At 41.8% G+C, this 23,626-nt stretch overlaps 1 protein-coding gene across 1 annotated transcript in view; it reads left to right on the plus strand.

Annotated features, from left to right (window-relative positions):
• The window catches only part of pit (probable ATP-dependent RNA helicase pitchoune), a 65,626-nt gene extending 44,421 nt beyond the window's left edge, over window positions 1-21,205 (plus strand). Inside the window, exons 11-12 of the mRNA XM_071660315.1 lie at window positions 7,217-7,348; window positions 20,853-21,205. Of these exons, the coding sequence (XP_071516416.1) occupies window positions 7,217-7,348; window positions 20,853-21,023 (303 nt within the window). The 3' untranslated portion in view covers window positions 21,024-21,205. The remainder of the gene's footprint in view (window positions 1-7,216; window positions 7,349-20,852) is intronic.
• The last annotated feature ends 2,421 nt before the right edge of the window (window positions 21,206-23,626 follow it).

Consider the following 23,626-nt stretch of genomic DNA (forward strand, 5'->3'; position numbering starts at 1 on the left):
GTGAGAAATACTTAGAAAAACAGATGGATTTGTATTTAGCATATATGGATCAGAAGGCATATGATAAGAGTTGATAGGGATGCTCTGTGGGAGGTATAAAGAGTATATGGTGTGGGAGGGAAGTTGCTAGAAGCAATGAAGTTTTTATCGGGATGTCAGACATGTATACGAGTAGGAAGAGCGGAAAGTGATTGGTTCCCAGTGAATGTTGGTTTGCAGTGGGGGTGCATGATGTCTCTGTGGTTGTTTGATTTGTTTATGGATGGGGTTTTTAGGGAGGTGAATGCAAGAGTTTTGGAGAGCGTGGCAAGTATGCAGTCTTTTTTGGATGAGAGAGCTTGGGAAGTGAGTCAGTTGTTGTTCGCTGATGATACAGCGCTGGTGGCTGATTCGGATGAGAAACTGCAGAAGCTGGTGACTGAGTTTTGTAAAGTGTGTGAAAGAAGAAAGCTGAGAGTAAATGTGAATAAGAGCAAGGTTATTAGGTACAGAAGGATTGAGGGACAGGTCATTTGGGAGGTAAGTTTGAATGGAGATAAACTGGAGGAAGTGAAGTGTTTTAGATATCTGGGAGTGGATTTAGCAGCAGATGGAACCATGGAAGCGGAAGTGAGTCACAGGGTGGGGAAGGGGGCGAAGGTTCTAGGAGCATTGAAGAATGTGTGGAAGGTGAGAATATTATCTCGGAGCGCAAAAATGGGTATGTTTGAAGGAATAGTGGTTCCAACGATGTTATATGGTTGTGAGGCATGGTGTGAGGTGGTTTGATCGAGTAAGTAATGTAAGAGTAAGAGAGATGTGTGGTGGCAAAAAGAGTGTGGTTGAGAGAGCAGAAGAAGGTGTTTTGAAATGGTTTGGTCACATGGAGAGAATGAGTGAGGAAAGATTGGCCAAGAGGATGTATGTGTCAGAGGTGGAGGGAACAAGGAGAAGTGGGAGACCAAAGTGGAGGTGGAAAGATGGAGTGATAAAGATTTTGAGTGATCGCGGCCTGAACATGCAGGAGGGTGAAAGGCGTGGAAGGAATAGAGTTAATTGGAATGATGTGGTATACCAGGGTCGATGTGCTGTCAATGGATTGAACCAGGGCATGTGAAGCGTCTGGGGTAAACCATGGAAAGTTTTGTGGGGCCTGGATGTGGAAAGGGAGTTGTAATTTCAGTGCATTATACATGACTGCTAGAGAGTGAGTGTGAACGACTGTGGCCTTTGTTGTCTTTTCCTAGCGCTACTTCGCGCACATGTGGGGGGAGGGGGTTGTTATTTCATGTGTGGCAGGGTGGCGACGGGAATGAATAAGGGCAGACTATGAATTATGTACATGTGAATATATGTATGTCTGTGTGTGTATATATATGTATGCGTTGAGATGTATAAGTATGTATATGCTCTGTGGAAGGTATTACGAATATATGGTGTGGGAGGCAAGTTGTTAGAAGCAGTGAAAAGTTTTTATCGAGGATGTAAGGCATGTGTACGTGTAGGAAGAGAGGAAAGTGATTGGTTCTCAGTGAATGTAGGTTTGCAGCAGGGGTGTGTGATGTCTCCTTGGTTGTTTAATTTGTTTATGGATGGGGTTGTTAGGGAGGTAAATGCAAGAGTTTTGGAAAGAGGAGCAAGTATGAAGTCTGTTGTGGATGAGAGAGCTTGGGAAGTGAGTCAGTTGTTGTTCGCTGATGATACAGCGCTGGTGGCTGATTCATGTGAGAAACTGCAGAAGCTGGTGACTGAGTTTGGTAAAGTGTGTGAAAGAAGAAAGTTAAGAGTAAATGTGAATAAGAGCAAGGTTATTAGGTACAGTAGGGTTGAGGGTCAAGTCAATTGGGAGGTAAGTTTGAATGGAGCAAAACTGGAGGAAGTAAAGTGTTTTAGATATCTGGGAGTGGATCTGGCAGCGGATGGAACCATGGAAGCGGAAGTGGATCATAGGGTGGGGGAGGGGGCGAAAATCCTGGGAGCCTTGAAGAATGTGTGGAAGTCGAGAACATTATCTCGGAAAGCAAAAATGGGTATGTTTGAAGGAATAGTGGTTCCAACAATGTTGTATGGTTGCGAGGTGTGGGCTTTGGATAGAGTTGTGCGCAGAAGGATGGATGTGCTGGAAATGAGATGTTTGAGGACAATGTGTGGTGTGAGGTGGTTTGATCGAGTAAGTAACGTAAGGGTAAGAGAGATGTGTGGAAATAAAAAGAGTGTGGTTGAGAGAGCAGAAGAGGGTGTTTTGAAATGGTTTGGGCACATGGAGAGAATGAGTGAGGAAAGATTGACCAAGAGGATATATGTGTCGGAGGTGGAGGGAACGAGGAGAAGTGGGAGACCAAATTGGAGGTGGAAAGATGGAGTGAAAAAGATTTTGTGTGATCGGGGCCTGAACATGCAGGAGGGTGAAAGGAGGGCAAGGAATAGAGTGAATTGGATCGATGTGGTATACCGGGGTTGACGTGCTGTCAGTGGATTGAATCAGGGCATGTGAAGCGTCTGGGGTAAACCATGGAAAGCTGTGTAGGTATGTATATTTGCGTGTGTGGACGTATGTATATACATGTGTATGGGAGTGGGTTGGGTCATTTCTTTCGTCTGTTTCCTTGCGCTACCTCACAAACGCGGGAGACAGCGACAAAGCAAAAAAAGAAACAAAAAAAAATGTTCGTGTGTGGATGGACGTGTATATGTATACATATGTATGTGGATGGGTTGGGCCATTCTTTCATCTGTTTCCTTGCGCTACCTTGCTGATGCAGGAGACAGCGACAAATTGTAATAGTGATAATAATAATAATGATAATAATGATAATGATAATAATAATGATAATGATAATAATAAAAAATCTATTTGTTTTTCTAAGTATTTCCCACATACATTCTTCAAAGCAAACACCTGAGGCACACATCCTCTACCATTTGTAAAACCACACTGCTCTTCCCCAGTCTGATCCTCTGTGCATGCCTTCACCCTCTCAATCAATACCCTCCTATGTATTTTCCCGGGAATACTCAACAAACTTATACCTCTGTAATTTGAACACTCACCTTTAACCCTTTGCCTTTTTACAATGGCACTATGCATGCATTCCGCCAATCCTCAGGCACTTCACCATGAGCGAGCCATATATACATTGAATATCCTTACCAACCAGTCAACAACACAGTCACCCCCTTTTTTGATAAATTCCACTGCAATACCATCCAAAACCGCTGCCTTGCCGGCTTTCCTCTTCCGCAAAGCTTTCACTACCTATTCTCTGTTTACCAAACCATTCTCCCTGACCCTCTCACTTCACACATCACCTCAACCAAAACACCCTATATCTGGGTAGAGTTGAAAGTGGATGGCAGTAAATGGTTGATTATTAGTGTGTATGCACGTGGCCAAAAGAAGAATGATAATGAGAGGCAGGTGTTCTGGGAGCAGTTGAATGAGTGTGTCAGCAGCTTTTATTTAATAGACCATGTATTAGTGATTTAATTGCGTAGGCGAGTAATGTGGCAGTTGAGGATATAATTTGGGAGCAAGAGGTACAAAGCGTTATTAATGGAAATGGTGAAGAGCATTTGGAGTTGTGTGCCGATAAAGGACTTGTGATTGGGAATACCTGGTTTGAAAATAGGAATATACACAAGTGAGTTGGATAGATGGTCATTGGGCATTATTGGATTACATTTTAAGTGATAAGCATGAAAGAAAGAGACTTTTGGATGTAAATTTGCTGAGATGTAGCTGGTGGCATATCTGACCACTATCTTGTGGGGGTGAAGTTGAAGACTTGTAGAGATTTTCGAAAAAGAGGAATTAAAGTCAGTGTTACGCAACGATCCTATCCTGGCAAGGATAGCCAATTCCTTTTTATTACACAACACAGGATAACTTTATCTAAAAGTCATGGAATTATATCAAACACCAGCATTAAAACTACTTATATTAAAAGAACTAAAGAGTACAAAATAGCAGAAACACATGAATCAGGCACAGATCATTTACGTTGACACTGAACATGAGTTTAACATTCCAGGTAAGATTTCAAACCAGGAGATCTCTTTCCTTTATGACAATTTACCTTCAGTAACATGATTCAAGATTCACTTATTGTTCAAGTTACGATACTCTATGACACTTGAAACTAAATGACAGAGGCAGTTCAACACCATAGAGTTTGTATCGCGCACTTCACTCAGGCTACGAGCTTGGGACACTCAAAACTAGATGACAGAGGCAGTTCAACACCTTAGAATTTATATCGTGCACTTCACTAAGGCTATGAGCTTTGGGACAGAGGGAAAACCTCTTACCTCGCTGGGCTGGAGGGGATCCGAGGCTCAGCAGGTGTCAGAGGCTTTTATTACAGGTAGGAACGACTTGTGTCCGCCCTGTTACCCTATAGTGCCACCCTTGATAGGCTATGGGCCTAAGGTCCAGTTGTGATTGGTGGAGGGTGGCTCCTAAGTGCCACTCCTACTTTGCCTCAGGTCTGGCAGTTATTGGAGGAAGGGCTATCCATGAAATTGCTGGTTGGCTGGAGGATCCTAAGTCCGTCCCACATCTTGCCTAAGGCTCAACCTCCTCTTGTCCTGACAGTGATGACAGTGTACAGGAGGCCATATGCTGAAGGCTGACCTCTCACCATCCTGGTGCCTTGGATGAAAGGTCCAAGTGTTGTGGTTAACTGGCCGCGCGACCTTCTTGTCCCCACGTGGCCATCTGGAAACTCCAGAGGTGTGGGAACACAGCAAGCCTAATGGTCCTGCTCTCCCCTTGGTCATCCTGCCCTAAAATATCACTTACACCATAACCACAAAGACACACACACATACATATATACATGAACATGTGGGCACACACACATTACCTATATACATGAACATATGGGCACACACACACACACACACACACACACACGTTTGTAACAGTCAGGGAGAAGAAATTGGTGATAATTAGTGAGCCTGGAAAAGAGACTTGTGTGCAGCAATACCTGGAAAGATTAAGTGTAGAATGGCAAAAGGTGGGAGTAAATGAAACAAAGGGATGGGAGAGGAATGGGAGGTGTTTAGGGAAGTGGTGATGGCATGTACATGAGATGCATGTGGCATGCTAGAAGTGGGAGGTGAGCAGATCAGAAAGGGTAGTGAGGGGTGGAATAATGAAGTAAAGTTAGTGAAAGACAAGGGAGGCATTTGAAAAGTACTTTTGGGGAAGGAGTGCAAATTATTGGGAGATGTAAAAGTGGCAGGAGGTCAAGAGGAAAGTGCAGGGGTTGAAAAAGAGGACAAATGAAAGTTGGTGATTAGCAGTGAAGCAAAGAAATGGAGTGAGTATTTTTAAGTAATGTTAAATGTGTTTGATAATAGTGGCAGATGTAGAATGTTTTGGTCAGGGTAGTATGCAAAGTGAGAGAGTCAGGAGAATGGTTTGGTATAGAGAGGGGAGTTTGTGAAAGCCTTGCATAAGATGAAATGTGGCAAGGGAGTTGAAGTGGCTTGTTATTGCATTTATTAAGAAAGGGGGTGACTGTGTTGATTTGTTGGTAAGAATTTTCAGTGCATGTATGGATGATTGTGAGGTGTCTGAAGTTAGCAGAATGCATATATAGTGTTACTGTACACAGGCAAGGAGGATGAAAGTGGGTGGTCGAACTACAGAGGTAAAGTTTGTTTAGTATACATGGCAAGTTGCATAGGAGGATATTGATTGAGAGGATGAAGGCATGTACAGAGCATCAGACTGGGAGGAGCAGTGTGGATTCAGAAGTGGTAGAGGATGTGTGGATCAGTTGTTTGCTTTAAAGAATGTGTGTGAGAAATGCTTAAAAAACAGATGGATTTGTATGTGGCATTTATGGATCCGGAGAAGGCATATGATAGGGTTGATAGAGATGCTTTGTGAAAGGTCTTAAGATTATACATTGTGGGAGGAAAGCTGCCAGAATCAGTGAGAAATTTTTATCAAGGGTTTAAGGCTTGTGTACGAGTAGGAAGAGAGGAGAGTGAATGGTTCAAAGTGAATGGTCATCTGTGGCAGGGGTGTATGATGTCACCATGGTTGATCACTTTGTTTATGGATGAGGTAGTCAGGGAGTTCAATGCAAGAGTCTTAGAGAGTGGTGCATGTATGCAGTCTGCAGGATGAAAGGGCCTGGGAAGTAAGTTATTTGTTGTTTGATGTTACAGCACTTTGGTGGATTCGAGTGAGAAACTGCAGAATTGGTGAATGAGTTTGGAAGTGTGTGTGAAAATAGAAAGTTAAGAGTGAATGTGAATAAAAGCTAGGTTATTAGGTTCAACAGGGATGAGGGACAGGTTAGTTGGGGTGTGTGTTTGAACGGAGAAAAATTGGAGGAAGTGAAATGTTTTAGAGATCTGCAAGTGGACATGGCAGCAAATGTAACCATTGAAACAAAGATGAGTCATAGGGTGGGGGATGGGGCAAGGGTTATGGGAGCCTGAAGAATATTTGGAAAGAAAATGTTATCTGGGAGAGCAAATATTGGTATGTTTGAAGGAACAGTAGTCCCAACAATATTATGTGGATGTGAGGCTTGTGCTAAAGATAAGGCTGTGTGGAGGAGGGTGGATGTGTTGGAAATGAAATGTTTGAGGACAATGTCTTGTGTGAGGTGATTTGATTGATTATGTAATGAAGGGGTAAGATAAATGTGTTGTAATAAAAAGAGTGTAGTTGAGATAGCAGAAGAGGTTGTGTTTAAATGTTTTGGACATCTGGAGAGAATGAGTGAGGAAATGTTAAGAAAGAGGATTTATGTCAGAAGTGGAGGAAAGAAGGAAACCAATTTTATAATAAAAGGATGGAGTGGAAAAGATTTTGAGTAATCAGAGTTTGAAGATGCAGGAGGGTGAAAGACATGCACAGGATAGAGTGAATCAGGATGGTATTATATACTGGGGTCAATGTGCTATTAATGGACTAAAGTAGGGCATGTGAAGCCCGAGTTAAATCATGGAAAGGCATGTGTGGTTCCTGGTTGTGGATGGAAAGCTGTGGTTTTGGTGCATTACGCATGACAGCTAGATAATGGATGTTAGTGGATGTGGCCTTTCTTCTGTTCCTAGCACTATTTTGTTAATGTGGGAAATGGCGATCAGCTTTGAAAAAATTACCCTTACAGAATAACTTGAATAAGTGGTGACATATAAGTCAGGAAATAATTATGGTTAAAATGCTTTTGACTAATGAAACTTACCATTTATTTTCTACCCTTGGCAGTTGGAGAAACTGATGACACAGAACTACTTTCTCCATGCCAGTGCTAAAGAGGCTTTCAAAGGTTATGTGCGGGCATACAACTCCCACCAGCAAAAGGATGTTTTTGACATCAGCACTCTTGACTTGAAAAAGGTAATTACATTTTGCTGTGATAGATTGTTTGGAATATAGATTTGAAAGAGTATATGATAACCATTTTATTCTTTGTGTGAGATTGTTTGAGAGGTATCACTTTGGTGTGTTTCCTATATCATCTTAAGTCCCCAAGGGCAGTCAGAAGTCCCTATCAAAGCCTGACCTTTAAAGAAAAAAAAAGGAACAGAAAGATCAATGAGTTTTCAAGGAAGCAGAGTCTGGTTTTTAAAAAGAGGTAGGTTAAGGTGTTGGAAAAAACATGAGAAAACAGGTAATTTGAGAAAAAGTGAAGTAGGGTGAAAATGAGAAGGATTGAAGCATTTTGCATATTGAAAGATAGTAACACTAGCCCAGCTGCTTGAATTTAGTGTAACAGAAAATAGATGAATTCTTACCAGCCCAGTTGCTTGAATTTAGTGAAACAGAAAATAAGATGAATTCTAACATGGTGTGTATAAGATGGCTTTAGGTTGCAGTTTAACACTCCTAGTTCAGGACAGTACAGGATTCCCTTGCTTTAAACATACTCAATTTAAGTGAATTTAAGGGTAAATTTTTTTTCATAGGAAAGATGAATCAGTATAACCAGTGTGGAGATTTTTTGTTTAAAAAAAAGATGAATCAGTATGACCAGTGTGGTTCAGGGTTAAACAATTTGATAAGAACAAGATATTTAGTGCTTTAGTTCAAATTTTGCACCACATGCCTTATGTGCCACCTTACATAATGAGAAATCCCATCCAAACATCCAAAGAAACTCCCATGCAAATTATGCCATTACACTGATTGCTGTGGCATATTGTTGATGCTCACTCCCACTGCCGATGTTTTTGTGACTTACCAGCCCGAGGCTTCCTGAAAGTGGTTGTTCATTTCCTCAAAAGCCCTATGAAGAGACAAGGGATGGCTGTGTGGCAACAGGAGCAAGTCACATGTATGGTTCATTTATAGGAATACAGCCAGATTAATGAGTCAGTTGCCCAGTCGCTTTCACTTTTAGCAAGTATAACAGCCAGAGTAAGAAATATTTAAATTGCATTACTGAATACTGAGTTTTTGTTATTTGTATTTGCACTGTCACATAGTGAGGAAACAATGTTTAGTAGTGGGTCTGGACCATATATCCCTTTGTGCTATGTATATTTTTTTCTCTCTTACATTGGAGGCTCCAGTCTTGGACAAAAGTCCACACAGGGCCAGGTCTTAATTTGATTTTAGCGAAGATTATGAATGGGAGGAGATAAGGGAAATTATATATGAATTTTGGAGGAAGAGAAAAATGTCTTTTAATATTTTTTTTTTTTTTTTTTTTTTTTTTTCTCCCGCGTTTGCGAGGTAGCGCAAGGAAACAGACGAAAGAAATGGCCCAACCCACCCCCATACACAATGTATATACATACACGTCCACACACGAATTATATATACCTTTACATCTCAATGTACACATATATATACACACACAGACACATACATATATACCCATGCACACAATTCACACTGTCTGCCTTTATTCATTCCCATCGACACCTCGCCACACATGGAATACCATCCCCCTCCCCCCCTCATGTGTGCGAGGTAGCACTAGGAAAAGACAACAAAGGCCCCATTCGTTCACACTCAGTCTCTAGCTATCACGCAGTAATGCCCGAAACCACAGCTCCCATTCCACATCCAGGCTCCACACAACTTTCCATGGTTTACCCCAGACGCTTCACATGCCCTGATTCAATCCACTGACAGCACGTCAACCCCAGTATACCACATCGATCCAATTCACTCTATTCCTTGCCCTCCTTTCACCCTCCTGCATGTTCAGGCCCCGATCACACAAAATCTTTTTCCATCTTTCCACCTCCAATTTGGTCTCCCACTTCTCCTCGTTCCCTCCACCTCCGACACATATATCCTCTTGGTCAATCTTTCCTCACTCATTCTCTCCATGTGCCCAAACCATTTCAGAACACCCTCTTCTGCTCTCTCAACCACACTCTTTTTATTTCCACATCTCTCTTAACCTTACATTACTTACTCGATCAAACCACCTCACACCACTCATTGTCCTCAAACATCTCATTTCCATTACATCCACCCTCCTGCGCACAACTCTATCCATAGCCCACGCCTCGCAACCATACAACATTGTTGGAACCACTATTCCTTCAAACATACCCATTTTAGCTTTCTGAGATAATGTTCTCGACTTCCACACATTCTTCAAGGCTCCCAGGATTTTCGCCCCCTCCCCCACCCTATGATTCACTTCCGCTTCCATGGTTCCATCCGCTGCCAGATCCACTCCCAGATATCTAAAACACTTTACTTCCTCCAGTGTTTCTCCATTCAAACTTACCTCCCAATTGACTTGACCCTCAACCCTACTGTACCTAATAACCTTGCTCTTATTCACATTTACTCTTAACTTTCTTCTTTCACACACTTTACCAAACTCAGTCACCAGCTTCTGCAGTTTCTCACATGAATCAGCCACCAGTGCTGTATCATCAGCGAACAACAACTGACTCACTTCCCAAGCTCTCTCATCCCCAACAGACTTCATACTTGCCCCTCTTTCCAAAACTCTTGCATTCACCTCCCTAACAACCCCATCCATAAACAAATTAAACAACCATGGAGACATCACACACTCCTGCCGCAAACCTACATTCACTGAGAACCAATCACTCTCCTCTCTTCCTACACGTACACATGCCTTACATCCTCGATAAAAACTTTTCACTGCGTCTAACAACTTGCCTCCCACACCATATATTTTTAATACCTTCCACAGAGCATCTCTATCAACTCTATCATATGCCTTCTCCAGATCCATAAATGCTACATACAAATCCATTTGCTTTTCTAAGTATTTCTCACATACATTCTTCAAAGCAAACACCTGATCCACACATCCTCTACCACTTCTGAAACCACACTGCTCTTCCCCAATCTGATGCTCTGTACATGCCTTCACCCTCTCAATCAATACCCTCCCATATAATTTACCAGGAATACTCAACAAACTTTTTTTTTTTTTTTTTTGCTTTGTCGCTGTCTCCCGCGTTTGCGAGGTAGCGCAAGGAAACAGACGAAAGAAATGGCCCAACCCACCCCCATACACATGTATATTCATACGTCCACACACGCAAATATACATACCTACACAGCTTTCCATGGTTTACCCCAGACGCTTCACATTCCTTGATTCAATCCACTGACAGCACGTCAACCCCGGTATACCACATCGCTCCAATTCACTCTATTCCTTGCCCTCCTTTCACCCTCCTGCATGTTCAGGCCCCGATCACACAAAATCTTTTTCACTCCATCTTTCCACCTCCAGTTTGGTCTCCCTCTTCTCCTCGTTCCCTCCACCTCCGACACATATATCCTCGTGGTCAATCTTTCCTCACTCATTCTCTCCATGTGCCCAAACCATTTCAAAACACCCTCTTCTGCTCTCTCAACCACGCTCTTTTTATTTCCACACATCTCTCTTACCCTTACGTTACTTACTCGGTCAAACCACCTCACACCACACATTGTCCTCAAACATCTCATTTCCAGCACATCCATCCTCCTGCGCACAACTCTATCCATAGCCCACGCCTCGCAACCATACAACATTGTTGGAACCACTATTCCTTCAAACATACCCATTTTTGCTTTCTGAGATAATGTTCTCGACTTCCACACATTCTTCAAGGCTCCCAGAATTTTCACCCCCTCCCCCACCCTATGATCCACTTCTGCTTCCATGGTTCCATCCGCTGCCAGATCCACTCCCAGATATCTAAAACACTTCACTTCCTCCAGTTTTTCTCCATTCAAACTCACCTCCCAATTGACTTGACCCTCAACCCTACTGTACCTAATAACCTTGCTCTTATTCACATTTACTCTTAACTTTCTTCTTTCACACACTTTACCAAACTCAGTCACCAGCTTCTGCAGTTTCTCACATGAATCAGCCACCAGCGCTGTATCATCAGCGAACAACAACTGACTCACTTCCCAAGCTCTCTCATCCCCAACAGACTTCATACTTGCCCCTCTTTCCAAAACTCTTGCATTCACCTCCCTAACAACCCCATCCATAAACAAATTAAACAACCATGGAGACATCACACACCCCTGCCGCAAACCTACATTCACTGAGAACCAATCACTTTCCTCTCTTCCTACACGTACACATGCCTTACATCCTCGATAAAAACTTTTCACTGCTTCTAACAACTTGCCTCCCACACCATATATTCTTAATACCTTCCACAGAGCATCTCTATCAACTCTATCATATGCCTTCTCCAGATCCATAAATGCTACATACAAATCCATTTGCTTTTCTAAGTATTTCTCACATACATTCTTCAAAGCAAACACCTGATCCACACATCCTCTACCACTTCTGAAACCACACTGCTCTTCCCCAATCTGATGCTCTGTACATGCCTTCACCCTCTCAATCAATACCCTCCCATATAATTTACCGGGAATACTCAACAAACTTATACCTCTGTAATTTGAGCACTCACTCTTATCCCCTTTACCTTTGTACAATGGCACTATGCACGCATTCCGCCAATCCTCAGGCACCTCACCATGAATCATACATACATTGAATAACCTTACCAACCAGTCAACAATACAGTCACCCCCCTTTTTTAATAAATTCCACTGCAATACCATCCAAACCTGCTGCCTTGCCGGCTTTCATCTTCCGCAAAGCTTTTATTACCTCTTCTCTGTTTACCAAATCCTTTTCCCTAACCCTCTCACTTTGCACACCACCTTGACCAAAACACCCTATATCTGCCACTCTATCATCAAACACATTCAATAAACCTTCAAAATACTCACTCCATCTCCTTCTCACATCACCACTACTTGTTATCACCTCCCCATTTGCACCCTTCACTGAAGTTCCCATTTGCTCCCTTGTCTTACACACTTTATTTACCTCCTTCCAGAACATCTTTTTATTCTCCCTAAAATTTAATGATACTCTCTCACTCCAACTCTCATTTGCCCTCTTTTTCACCTCTTGCACCTTTCTCTTGACCTCCTGTATCTTTCTTTTATACATCTCCCACTCAATTGCATTTTTTCCCTGCAAAAATCGTCCAAATACCTCTCTCTTCTCTTTCACTAATAATCTTACTTCTTCATCCCACCACTCACTACCCTTTCTAATCAACCCACCTCCCACTCTTCTCATGCCACAAGCATCTTTTGCACAATCCATCACTGATTCCCTAAATACATCCCATTCCTCCCCCACTCCCCTTACTTCCATTGTTCTCATCTTTTTCCATTCTGTACTCAGTCTCTCCTGGTACTTCCTCACACAAGTCTCCTTCCCAAGCTCACTTACTCTCACCACCCTCTTCACCCCAACATTCACTCTTCTTTTCTGAAAACCCATACAAATCTTCACCTTAGCCTCCACAAGATAATGATCAGACATCCCTCCAGTTGCACCTCTCAGCACATTAACATCCAAAAGTCTTTCTTTCGCGCGCCTGTCAATTAACACGTAATCCAATAACGCTCTCTGGCCATCTCTCCTACTTACATACGTATACTTATGTATATCTCGCTTTTTAAACCAGGTATTCCCAATCACCAGTCCTTTTTCAGCACATATATCTACAAGCTCTTCACCATTTCCATTTACAACACTGAACACTCCATGTATACCAATTATTCCCTCAACTGCCACATTACTCACCTTTGCATTCAAATCACCCATCACTATAACCCGGTCTCATGCATCAAAACCACTAACACACTCATTCAGCTGCTCCCAAAACACTTGCCTCTCATGATCTTTCTTCTCATGCCCAGGTGCATATGCACCAATAATCACCCATCTCTCTCCATCAACTTTCAGTTTTACCCATATTAATCGAGAATTTACTTTCTTACATTCTATCACATACTCCCACAACTCCTGTTTCATGAGTACTGCTACTCCTTCCCTTGCTCTTGTCCTCTCACTAACCCCTGACTTTACTCCCAAGACATTCCCAAACCACTCTTCCCCTTTACCCTTGAGCTTCGTTTCACTCAGAGCCAAAACATCCAGGTTCCTTTCCTCAAACTTACTACCTATCTCTCCTTTTTTCACATCATGGTTACATCCACATACATTTAGACACCCCAGTCTGAGCCTTCGAGGAGGATGAGCACTCCCCACGTGACTCCTTCTTCTGTTTCCCATTTTAGAATGTTAAAGATACAAGGAGGGGAGGATTTCTGGCCCCCCGCTCCCGTCCCCTCTAGTCGCCTTCTTTTAATATGTGCCATGTCATATTAATTGGGAAAGACATATCATGGTAGAGTTCCAAAGCTTCAAGTTGTAGGGAAAGAAAGTTACCAAAATGGCCCACCCTTGAGTTTCTCATTGCTACACAGTAATCATGTGACATAGGAGCTTGCTGAGTATTGCATGGTCTAGCTAAGTGGTAGGGGAACACAAGTGGCCAGCTCTTGGGAGCAAAGACCAAAGTATTACCTATAGAAGAGGAAAGGTGATCCAGCATTTTGCCCTAGGGCAAGCGGGTCAAGTTTTGAAGTTATCCTGGGCTGCTTTTGACTCATCTCTTTCAAATGATGATGCAGAGCTGGAATTACCCTAGATGTGAGAGAAGTACATAAAAAACGGAGGGATCAATTTTTTGTATAAATGGAGCAACTGTTCAGAAGAAAAGAAATTTCAATATCTAAACAGGACTCCCAATTTCATAGAGGCATACTTAACTGTATGTGTATTGTAGGGTTTCCAAGAAAGAGTAGATGTTACAGTAATACCAGTATCTTCATTGAGTTAAGAGGTAGAAGTACGGAACTGTCAAAGGAGAGGGTAAAGTTGTGAGGAATTTTTGACTGAAAGATACGTAGAAACTGGGTCTTGGAGGCATTATACTTAACCAGATTTCCTCTACTCCATTGAGATATCCTGTCCAAGTCTGAATTTATTGAGGAAGTTGTGTCGAAATGAGATGCTGATCAAGTGAGAAAGGAAGGAATAGAATTGAAGTACATGGAGGATCTTGCTTTATTGAAGCCATACCGATGATCAGATGGAAGAGTGTGAGATTCAAGATGTCTAAGAATGTGGGAGCTGAGGAGGAATTCAAAGACTTTGGAAATGGTAGATGTCAAAGCAACAGGATGGTAGGTCAAGGGATTAGAATGGTCACCCTTCTTAGGTATGGGATATACCAACACATGCTCCCAAGAAGGAAAAGTTCTGGCTTTTAAGCAGAATTAGAATAGATGAGCAAGTGCAGGTGCAATTCCAGCAGTACAGTCTCAGTACATGGGGTTGGATGCCACCAGGACCAGAGATAAGCCTTGCTTGTGCCCAAAGAGTGAAGTGCGTTTGTGACTCCAAAAAGAGATTATGGGGAGGGGCATAGGATTAGTAAGATGAGTATCAGGGGATGTTAGTCATCCCAAGATAGAATTAGAGGAGGAATGGGAACCAAGGAGAGTGGCTTTGTTTACGGGAGAGATAGATAGTATTATCAGAATGGAAAAATGAAGGAAAGGTGGAGTCACAGAAGTTGTTAGCGATGCCCTTAGCCAAAGACCAATCACTGGATGATGAGGAAATGTTATTGCACTTCCTTTATGGGCAGTGGTAAATGCTGAATGTGATTCAGAGGAAGGAGAGTTTTTTCAAGCCTCATAAGCCTGATCCTTTGCCTGAATGGCCCCAGAACAGGAGTGGTTGAACCATGGATTGGTAGCAGAGGTCATCTTGGAGGAATGGGGGATAAAAACTTCCCTTCTCCAAACAATAATTTTGCTATTGTTTGTTGGAAACAGAAGCATCACCACAAAAAGAGTGTTATTTATCCATAGAAAGGCAGAAAAGAATTTCGATAATGTTATTCCAGTCAGCTTTGTTGAAGTGCTGATATTCGCATTTAGATGGGGCTGCTTGATGAGAAGGTGCCATTAGAATAGATCCATTTATGAGAGTGTGATCAGGTGAACCAATTGGGGGTGAGATTGCAGACTGGATTAGAGGTGAAAAACAGATCCAGAATATTAGGAGAGTGGTCAGATATGGGTAGGGTTGGAGATAATTTGATCTAGATCATATAGAATGGAGAACATGAGGGTTTCAATCCCCCACCATCTGTATGGGAGGAATTAAACCATTCCCTACAGTAGGTTGTTTTTTTACTTTGCTTTGTTGCTGTCTCCCGCGTTAGCGAGGTAGCGCAAGGAAAGAGACAAAAGAATGGCCCAACCCACCCACATACACATGTTTATACATACATGTCCACACAAGCAAATATACATACCTATACATCTCAACATATACATATATATACACACACAGAACTATACATATATACACATGTACATAATTCATACTGTCTGCCTTTATTCATTCCCTATGGTGAAAGTTGAAATCCTTTAAGTAGAGGATCTCAGCTTGCTGGAGTCTAGATAGTCGAAGAAATATATAGAATTTGTAGAATTAGGAAAGCAATAGGTTATTATTCTTATTATACTTTGTCGCTTTCTCCTGCATTAGCAAGGTAGCGCAAGGAAACAGACGAAAGAATGGCCCAACCCACCCACATACACATGTATATACATACACGTCCACACATGCACATATACATACCTATACATTTCAACGTATACATATATAGACATACACAGACATATACATATATACACATGTACATAATTCATACTTGCTGCCTTTATTCATTCCCGTCACCATCCCGCCACACATGAAATGACAAGCACCTCCCCCGCATGCGTGCGAGGTAGCGCTAGGAAAAGACAACAAAGCCCACATTCGTTCACACTCAGTCTCTAGCTTTCATGTATAATGCACTGAAACCACAGCTCCCTTTCCACATCCAGGCCCCACAAAACTTTCTATGGTTTACCCCAGACACTTCATATACCCTGGTTCAATCCATTGACAGCATGTTGACCCCGTTATACCACATCGTTCCAATTCACTCTATTCCTTGCATGCCTTTCACCCTCCTGCATGTTCAGGCCCCAATCGCTCAAAATCTTTTTCACCCCATCTTTCCACCTCCAGTTTGGTCTCCCACTTCTCGTTCCCTCCACCTCTAACACATATATCCTCTTTTAATCTTTCCTCACTCACTCTTTCCATGTGACCAAACCATTTCAAAACAGGTAAAACAGAGAAAAGTGTGGTGTCCCCTGGTTTAGTCCATTAACAGCATGCTGGCCCCACTAAACCACATTGGTTTTTTGCATTACACATGTTAACTGGAGAATGGATGTGAGTGGATGCAGCATATCTTTTGTCTGTTGCTGGTTCCACCTCACTAATGCGGGAAATGGCGACAAAGTATGAACAGATATGTATATATTAAATCTTTCTTGTTAGTTGTTTCCTCCATAGGGAGGTATCACGAGGAACAGACAAAAAATGGCCTCATTTTCTCACATTCATTCTCTAGCTGTCATGTATAATGCACCAAATCCAGAGCCCTTTCTCAACAACTAAACCTCACAGGCTTTCCCATGGTTTCTCCTGACTACTTCACATGTCCTAATTCAGCCCATTGATAGCATGTTGCCCCTTGTATACTGTAAAGCTCCAATTCACCCTGTCCCATGCATGCTTTACCTTCTCTTACATGGTCAGGCAATGATCACTCAGAGCATCTAACTTCACCCTTCGACCTCCTCCTTGGTTTCTGCCTTCTCTTTTTTTCCCTCCACTCTCAACTTATATATACTCTTAGTCAGCCACTCTTCACTTGTCCTTTCCACATGTCCAGATCATTTTAGCATTCCCTCATCAGCTCTCCCATATGTGCTCTTCTTACTGCCACACCTCTGTGTATTTAGGCACTTCTTATTCAGTCAAATCTCCTCTTGCTGCATATATTCCTCAAGTATCTTATTTCCTGCAGAACTACCTTCTTCTATGATTTTCAATCTAGTTCCCATGCCTTGCATTCATCATACAGCATAGTTAGTACTACTATGCCATCAAACACATCCATCTTTTCCCCCAGACAATGATACCTCTTTCCAAACACTTCTCTTTGTACCCAGGACCTTCCTCACCCAACTTATGGCTTGGTTGATATCCCTTTGTTCCATCTGCTACCATATATACTCCCGGGTATCTAAAACTTTCCACATTGTCCAAGTTCTCAACTCAGATTTACACTCCAGCTGACCTGTCTCCCATTACTGCTAAACTTGATAACCTTACTTTTATTCACATTTACTTTAAAATTTCTCCTTTCATGCACCCTTCCATACGTAAAAACCAGCTTTTACAGTTTTTTGCTTGAATCTTTCACTAGAGCTATGTCATTAGCAAGCAGCAGCTGACTCAGCTATGAGGCCCTCAACCCCAGCAATCTGCAGAACTGCCCATCTCTCTCCAAGACCTTTGCATTTACCAACTTAACCACTCCACCCATGATCAAACAGACATGGTGTTATAATAAAACCTTGTCATAGACCCACCTTCACATGTAACCACTCATCCTTTCCCCTTTCTACTTGCAAATGTACTTTACTCTTTTGATGGAAACTCCTTAGCACCTCTAGTAGCTGTCCTCCTTCACCATGTATTTATAACACCCTCCACAAAGCATCTGTTTTCTCCAGATCCATAAGTGCCACATACAAATTCTATTTCTCACAAAATTTTTAAGAAAATATTTGATGCATACCTCCTCTGCTGCTCCTGAAACCACATTGTTCCTCCTCATTTTGTTGCTCTCTGTATGCTGCCCCTTCGCAGTCACATCTCGTGTACATCTCAACAGGTACACCCAACACATTTACACCTATGTAATTCAAACCTTCACTTTTGTCCCCTGCCTATATAGAATGACAGTATACAAGGATCCTGCTAGTCCTCTAGTGCCTCACCTTGAGCAATACATGCATTGAAGTTCGTAACTAACTAATCAACAATGCTGCCACCCTCTTTCTTGAGAAATTCAGCTGAAGGTTGCTTTACAACACTTCTTAAACGAGGCATTCATCACCTCTTTTTTTTTCACAAATGGTTTTCCTTAACTCTCTTGCTTTGCATTCCTCCACTTCCCAAACACCCATTACTACAACCCTATCACTGAACATATTTAAGTCATTCAAAATACTCATTCCATGTTTTCATCACCTTTTCTTTGCCTCTTACATTTCCCCTTCTGCTCCCTACATTGATACTCCCATTTGCTCTCTTGTTCTCACTTTTCATCACCTTTCAGAACATTTTTCCATTTTCCATGAAGTTTTCTGATACTCCCTTATCCCAAATCTAATTTGCCCATTTTTTCAGCCCCTACACCCTCCTCTTGATTTCCTGCCACTCCTCTTGTACATCTCCCAATCACTTATACTCCTTCCTTGCAGTTAGTTCCAATACACCTCCCTTTTCTCTTTCACTAACAACTTATCTTCATCATCTTACCACTCACCACCCTTTCTCACATGCTCAAGTACCACCTCCCACATGTCACATACTACTACTCTTGCACATATGATTACTGCTTCCCTAAATACCTCCCATTCCTCACCTGCCTGTTAGTTTTGTTTACTCTCACCCTCTGCCATTTTTCCCCCAGTCTCTTCTGGTATCTCTGCACACAAAGCTCTTTTCCAAGCTCACTCATTTTCACTACCCATATCATTTCATCTTTTCCTAAAATCTCTACAAACTTTCACCCTCATCTCCATCATGAAGAACAGTCTCATTTGTGCACTTTTGCTTTCTTGCTGTCACATATAATGCCTTGAAACCAAAGTGCCCAGTCAGAAACCTCTTTGTAGTTTTCCCTGACCACTTCATGTACCCTGGTTCAGCCTGTTGATATCATATGGTCCTCTGTATAAAACATCATGTTGCTCCTCTTCTTTGTATCCCATGCATGCTGGGCCAGACCTCTTGAACTCAAACCCTCTTTCACTCCATAATTCTATCTCCTTTTGGTCTTTCATTCTCCTTTACTCCTGCCTTTTCTAACATGCTTATGCTCTATGCCAGTCCCTCTTAATTCATACTCTTTACATGTCCAAAGCATTTCAGCACACCCTGTTCAGTTCTTTGAATTACTACCACACCACTCTTATATGTCATAATTTGCATGATCAGTCCTCCTCATACCACATAGTGTGCTCAGGCATTTGATTTCCAACACATCCATTTTCTTTCTTTTGCATTTAGGACCCAAGACTCTCACCCATACAGCATCATCAGCACTACTATACCAACAAACATACCCATCTTTCCTCTCACCAATAGTAACCTCTCTTTCCACACACTTCGAAATGCACTCAGGACCTTTACCTTCCCTCACCCACCGGATCATTATTATGTTTTTAGTTATTTATTTATCTATTATACTTAGTCGCTGTCTCCCATGTTAGCAAGGTAGCGCAAGGAAATAGACAAAAGAATAGCCCAACTCACCCCCATACACATGTATATACATAAATGCCCACACACACACACATATACTTACATTTCAACATTTTTTTTTTTTCCAAAAGCAGGAACAGAGAAGGGTTCCAGGTGAGGATATTCCCTCAAAGGCCCAGTCCTCTGTTCTTAACGCTACTTCGCTAACGCGGGAAATGGCGAATAGTTTGAAAGAAAAAGAAAGAAAGACCTGTACATATATACACATGTACATATTCATACTTGCTACCTTCATCCATTCCCGTTGCCACCCCACCACACATGAAATGGCACCCCCTCCTCCCGCGCGCACACGAGGTAGCACTAGGAAAAGACAACAAAGGCCACATTCGTTCATACTCAAGCTCTAGCTGTTGTGTGTAATGCACCGAAACCACTGCTCCCTTTCCACATCCAGGCCCCACAAAACTTTCCATGGTTTACCCCAGATGCTTCACATGCCCTGGTTCAATCCATTGATAGCACACCCACCCTGGTATACCACATTATTCCAGTTCACCCTATTCCTTGCATGCCTTTCTCCCTCCTGTATGTTCAGGCCCAGATCGCTCAAAATCTTTTTCACTCCATCCTTCCACCTCTAATTTGGTCTCCCACTTCTCCTCGTTCCCTCTACCTCTCACACGTGTATCCTCTTTGTCAATCTTTCCTCACTCATTCTCTCCATGTGACCAAACCATTTCAATACACCCTCTTCTGCTCTCTCAACCACACTCTTTTTATTACCACACATCTCTCTTAAACTTTTATTACTTTCTCGATCAAACCATGTCACACCACGTATTGTCCTCAAGCATTTCATTTCCAACACATCCACCCTCCTCCGCACAACCCTACCTATAGCCCATGCCTCGCAACCATATAACATAATTGGAACCACTATTCCTTCAAACATACCCATTTTTGCTCTCTGAGCAAAGCCATGACCAGTAATTATAGGACTTGCAGCTTCATTATACTTAGACATTTCAAACTGTCATAAGCTATGGCTAGTTTTTAAGTATTCAAACTCAATCCATTTGCAATTTTCTCTTCCAGGTTGCCAAGTGCTTTGGTTTTCATGTACCTCCATTTGTTGATTTGGGCTTTTCAAAAAGCAGACGACTGCTATCCAGACGTGGTGGTGGTGGTGGCTATGGGGGGCTGAAGAAGAAACAGATCCAGAAAACAAAGATTTTCAGAGAACACAGGAGGAGGAAGACAGATTAGTGTTTTAAAGATGGAAAATGACAACAAGATATACCCCATAAAATCAGACATCAACATTTTCACCCCATCTTGAGAAACTGAGGTTTAAGTCTGACAGAAAGATCTTGTTCTTCAACAAGGGGTACTGTATAGTTGAAAATAGGAACAGTGCAGTTCACTGCATCATAAACATTAATTGCAAATTGACCACATTTTCTTCACCAATCAACAACTGGAAGGAAATCTCCTAGGTGATTTTCCTATGGTATTGGAACCAAATGTGATCATTATTGTTTACCTTAATAGTTCAGTTTAGTAACATTTGGTGACATGTATGTCATTCTTGTGTGAGTCATTCATTTTGTTCTTAGGTGAAAACTATTCCAACCTAGTAAACCTGGTTTTAGCTGGATAAGAAAATAGTTTTAAGGAATAATAAATTTTTCCTTCCATTTGATTACCCTGATCACATCTGCCATCTGATTACCCATATCACATCTGATATCTTTTGTGTGTGAGGTTTAGGCTTGACTGCTTTAGTAGCAAACTATTTGGAATTGGGCAGACTTTACATACTGAAGGTATGATCAAATATGTGCATATTTGCCACATCATCATTATAGAAGCCCTAATGGCTGTTGAACTTGAGTGTTCATTAGGAACTTAACTCTATGGTGTAATACGTTCCAAGGTGAGTAGATTCCCCTGGTGAAGAATTAAATCAGTAATGGTTAGTGAAAAAAGGAAAGTTTGTTTATTAATATGATTTCCTTTACTCTCTTATATTGAGTTTAATTTGATACTTTACATAAGGGCAGATGTAAATTCCAAAGGGCAGAGGTATTGACTTAAACAGTGAGGAAGGAAAACCCAAATGGAGGAGTCACAGGGAGCCATAAAATTGAAGTAATGGAAAAGATTTTGCAATAATTTTAGGCTCTTGTAATTGTTCCTTTTGTGATAAATAATTGTAAATCTATAAAGAGTACTGCTATGTACCATAATGTGTCTACCTATCTATCTCTTATCATTACTTTAACTACTGTTATGTACCATAATGTGTCTACCTATCTATCTCTTATCATTACTTTAACTACTTTAACCCAGATTTAATGGGATGGATCAGTTTTACCCTATGTATATATCTTTATCTCCGATGCACATTTCCTCTGGGAACTCCCATTGATGGGATGGCCATGGCAAAAATGTCTCCACTTATCCCTCTCCTTCCATGCCTCCCTCGCATACACCATTGCATGCTTTCTTCCACCATTTCTCTCCCTTTAGCACTTCCACTCTATTTCTCCATGTCACAGGTAGTCTTCCTCTCACACCAAACCCTTTAATTGTACTATCATGCTTTCTCTTTGTAAATTCCCCATCTTGCATTGTTTCCACATGCCCAAACCATCTCAAAGTATCGTGTTTCACCCACTCTGCCACTCCATAATTCATTCCCTTTGCATTCCCTGCAATACTGCATCTCTCATACACCTCCTCATTTCTTTCCTCATTCCATCTAGTCATACCACATTTATATATCTATCTATATCCCTGATGCCTGTTCCCAATTTGAACTCCCTCAAGGGGGATGGCCACGGCAATAGATTCTCCTTAACGAGTGAACTCTAGTGCCACTTCTTAGCCTTAGTGCCTTACCCTTGAAAGGCCACTGGGAGAGGGCATCTCTAGTGCATTGTTTACAGAGGCACCTACCTAATATTCCTACTAACTACTTTCACCTAATGCTCCTTAGTAATGTTCCTACCTACTTTCTTATTCTTTTAAACTATCCGCCATTTCCCGCATCAGCGAGGTAGCGTTAAGAACAGAGGACTGGGCCTTTGTGGAATATCCTCACCTGGCCCCCCTCTGTTCCTTCTTTTGGAAAAAAAAAAAAAAACGAGAGGGGAGGATTTCCAGCCTCATGCTCCCTCCCCTTTTAGTCGCCTTCTACGACACGCAGGGAATACGTGGGAAGTATTCTTCATCCCCTATCCCCAGGGATATATGTGTACGTATATATATGTATACATGTACATGCTGATATATATATGCATATGTATGCATATGTGCATGTGTGGGTTTGTAAAGGTGCTCCATGACTTACAAAGGGGTTACCTACACATGCCTTACATCATCGATAAAAACTTTTCACTGCTTCTAACAACTTGCCTCCCACACCATATATTCTTAATACCTTCCACAGAGCATCTCTGTCAACTCTATCATATGCCTTCTCCAGATCCATAAATGCTACATACAAATCCATTGCTTTTCTAAGTATTTCTCATACATTCTTCAAAGCAAACACCTGATCCACACATCCTCTACCTCTTCTGAAACCACACTGCTCATCCCCAATCTGATGCTCTGTACATGCCTTCACCCTCTCAATCAATACCCTCCCATATGATTTCCCAGGAATATGCAACAAACTTATACCTATGTAATTTGAGCACTCACTTTTATTCCCTTTGCCTTTGTACAATGGCACTATGCAAGCATTCCGCCAATCCTGAGCCACCTCACCATGAGTCATACATACATTAAATAACTTTACCAACCAGTCAACAATACAGTCGCCCCCTTTTTCATAGATTCCGCTGCAATAACATCTAAAC

This window comes from Panulirus ornatus, chromosome 69 (assembly GCF_036320965.1).
Source record: "Panulirus ornatus isolate Po-2019 chromosome 69, ASM3632096v1, whole genome shotgun sequence".
In the NCBI taxonomy this organism is placed as follows: domain Eukaryota; kingdom Metazoa; phylum Arthropoda; class Malacostraca; order Decapoda; family Palinuridae; genus Panulirus; species Panulirus ornatus.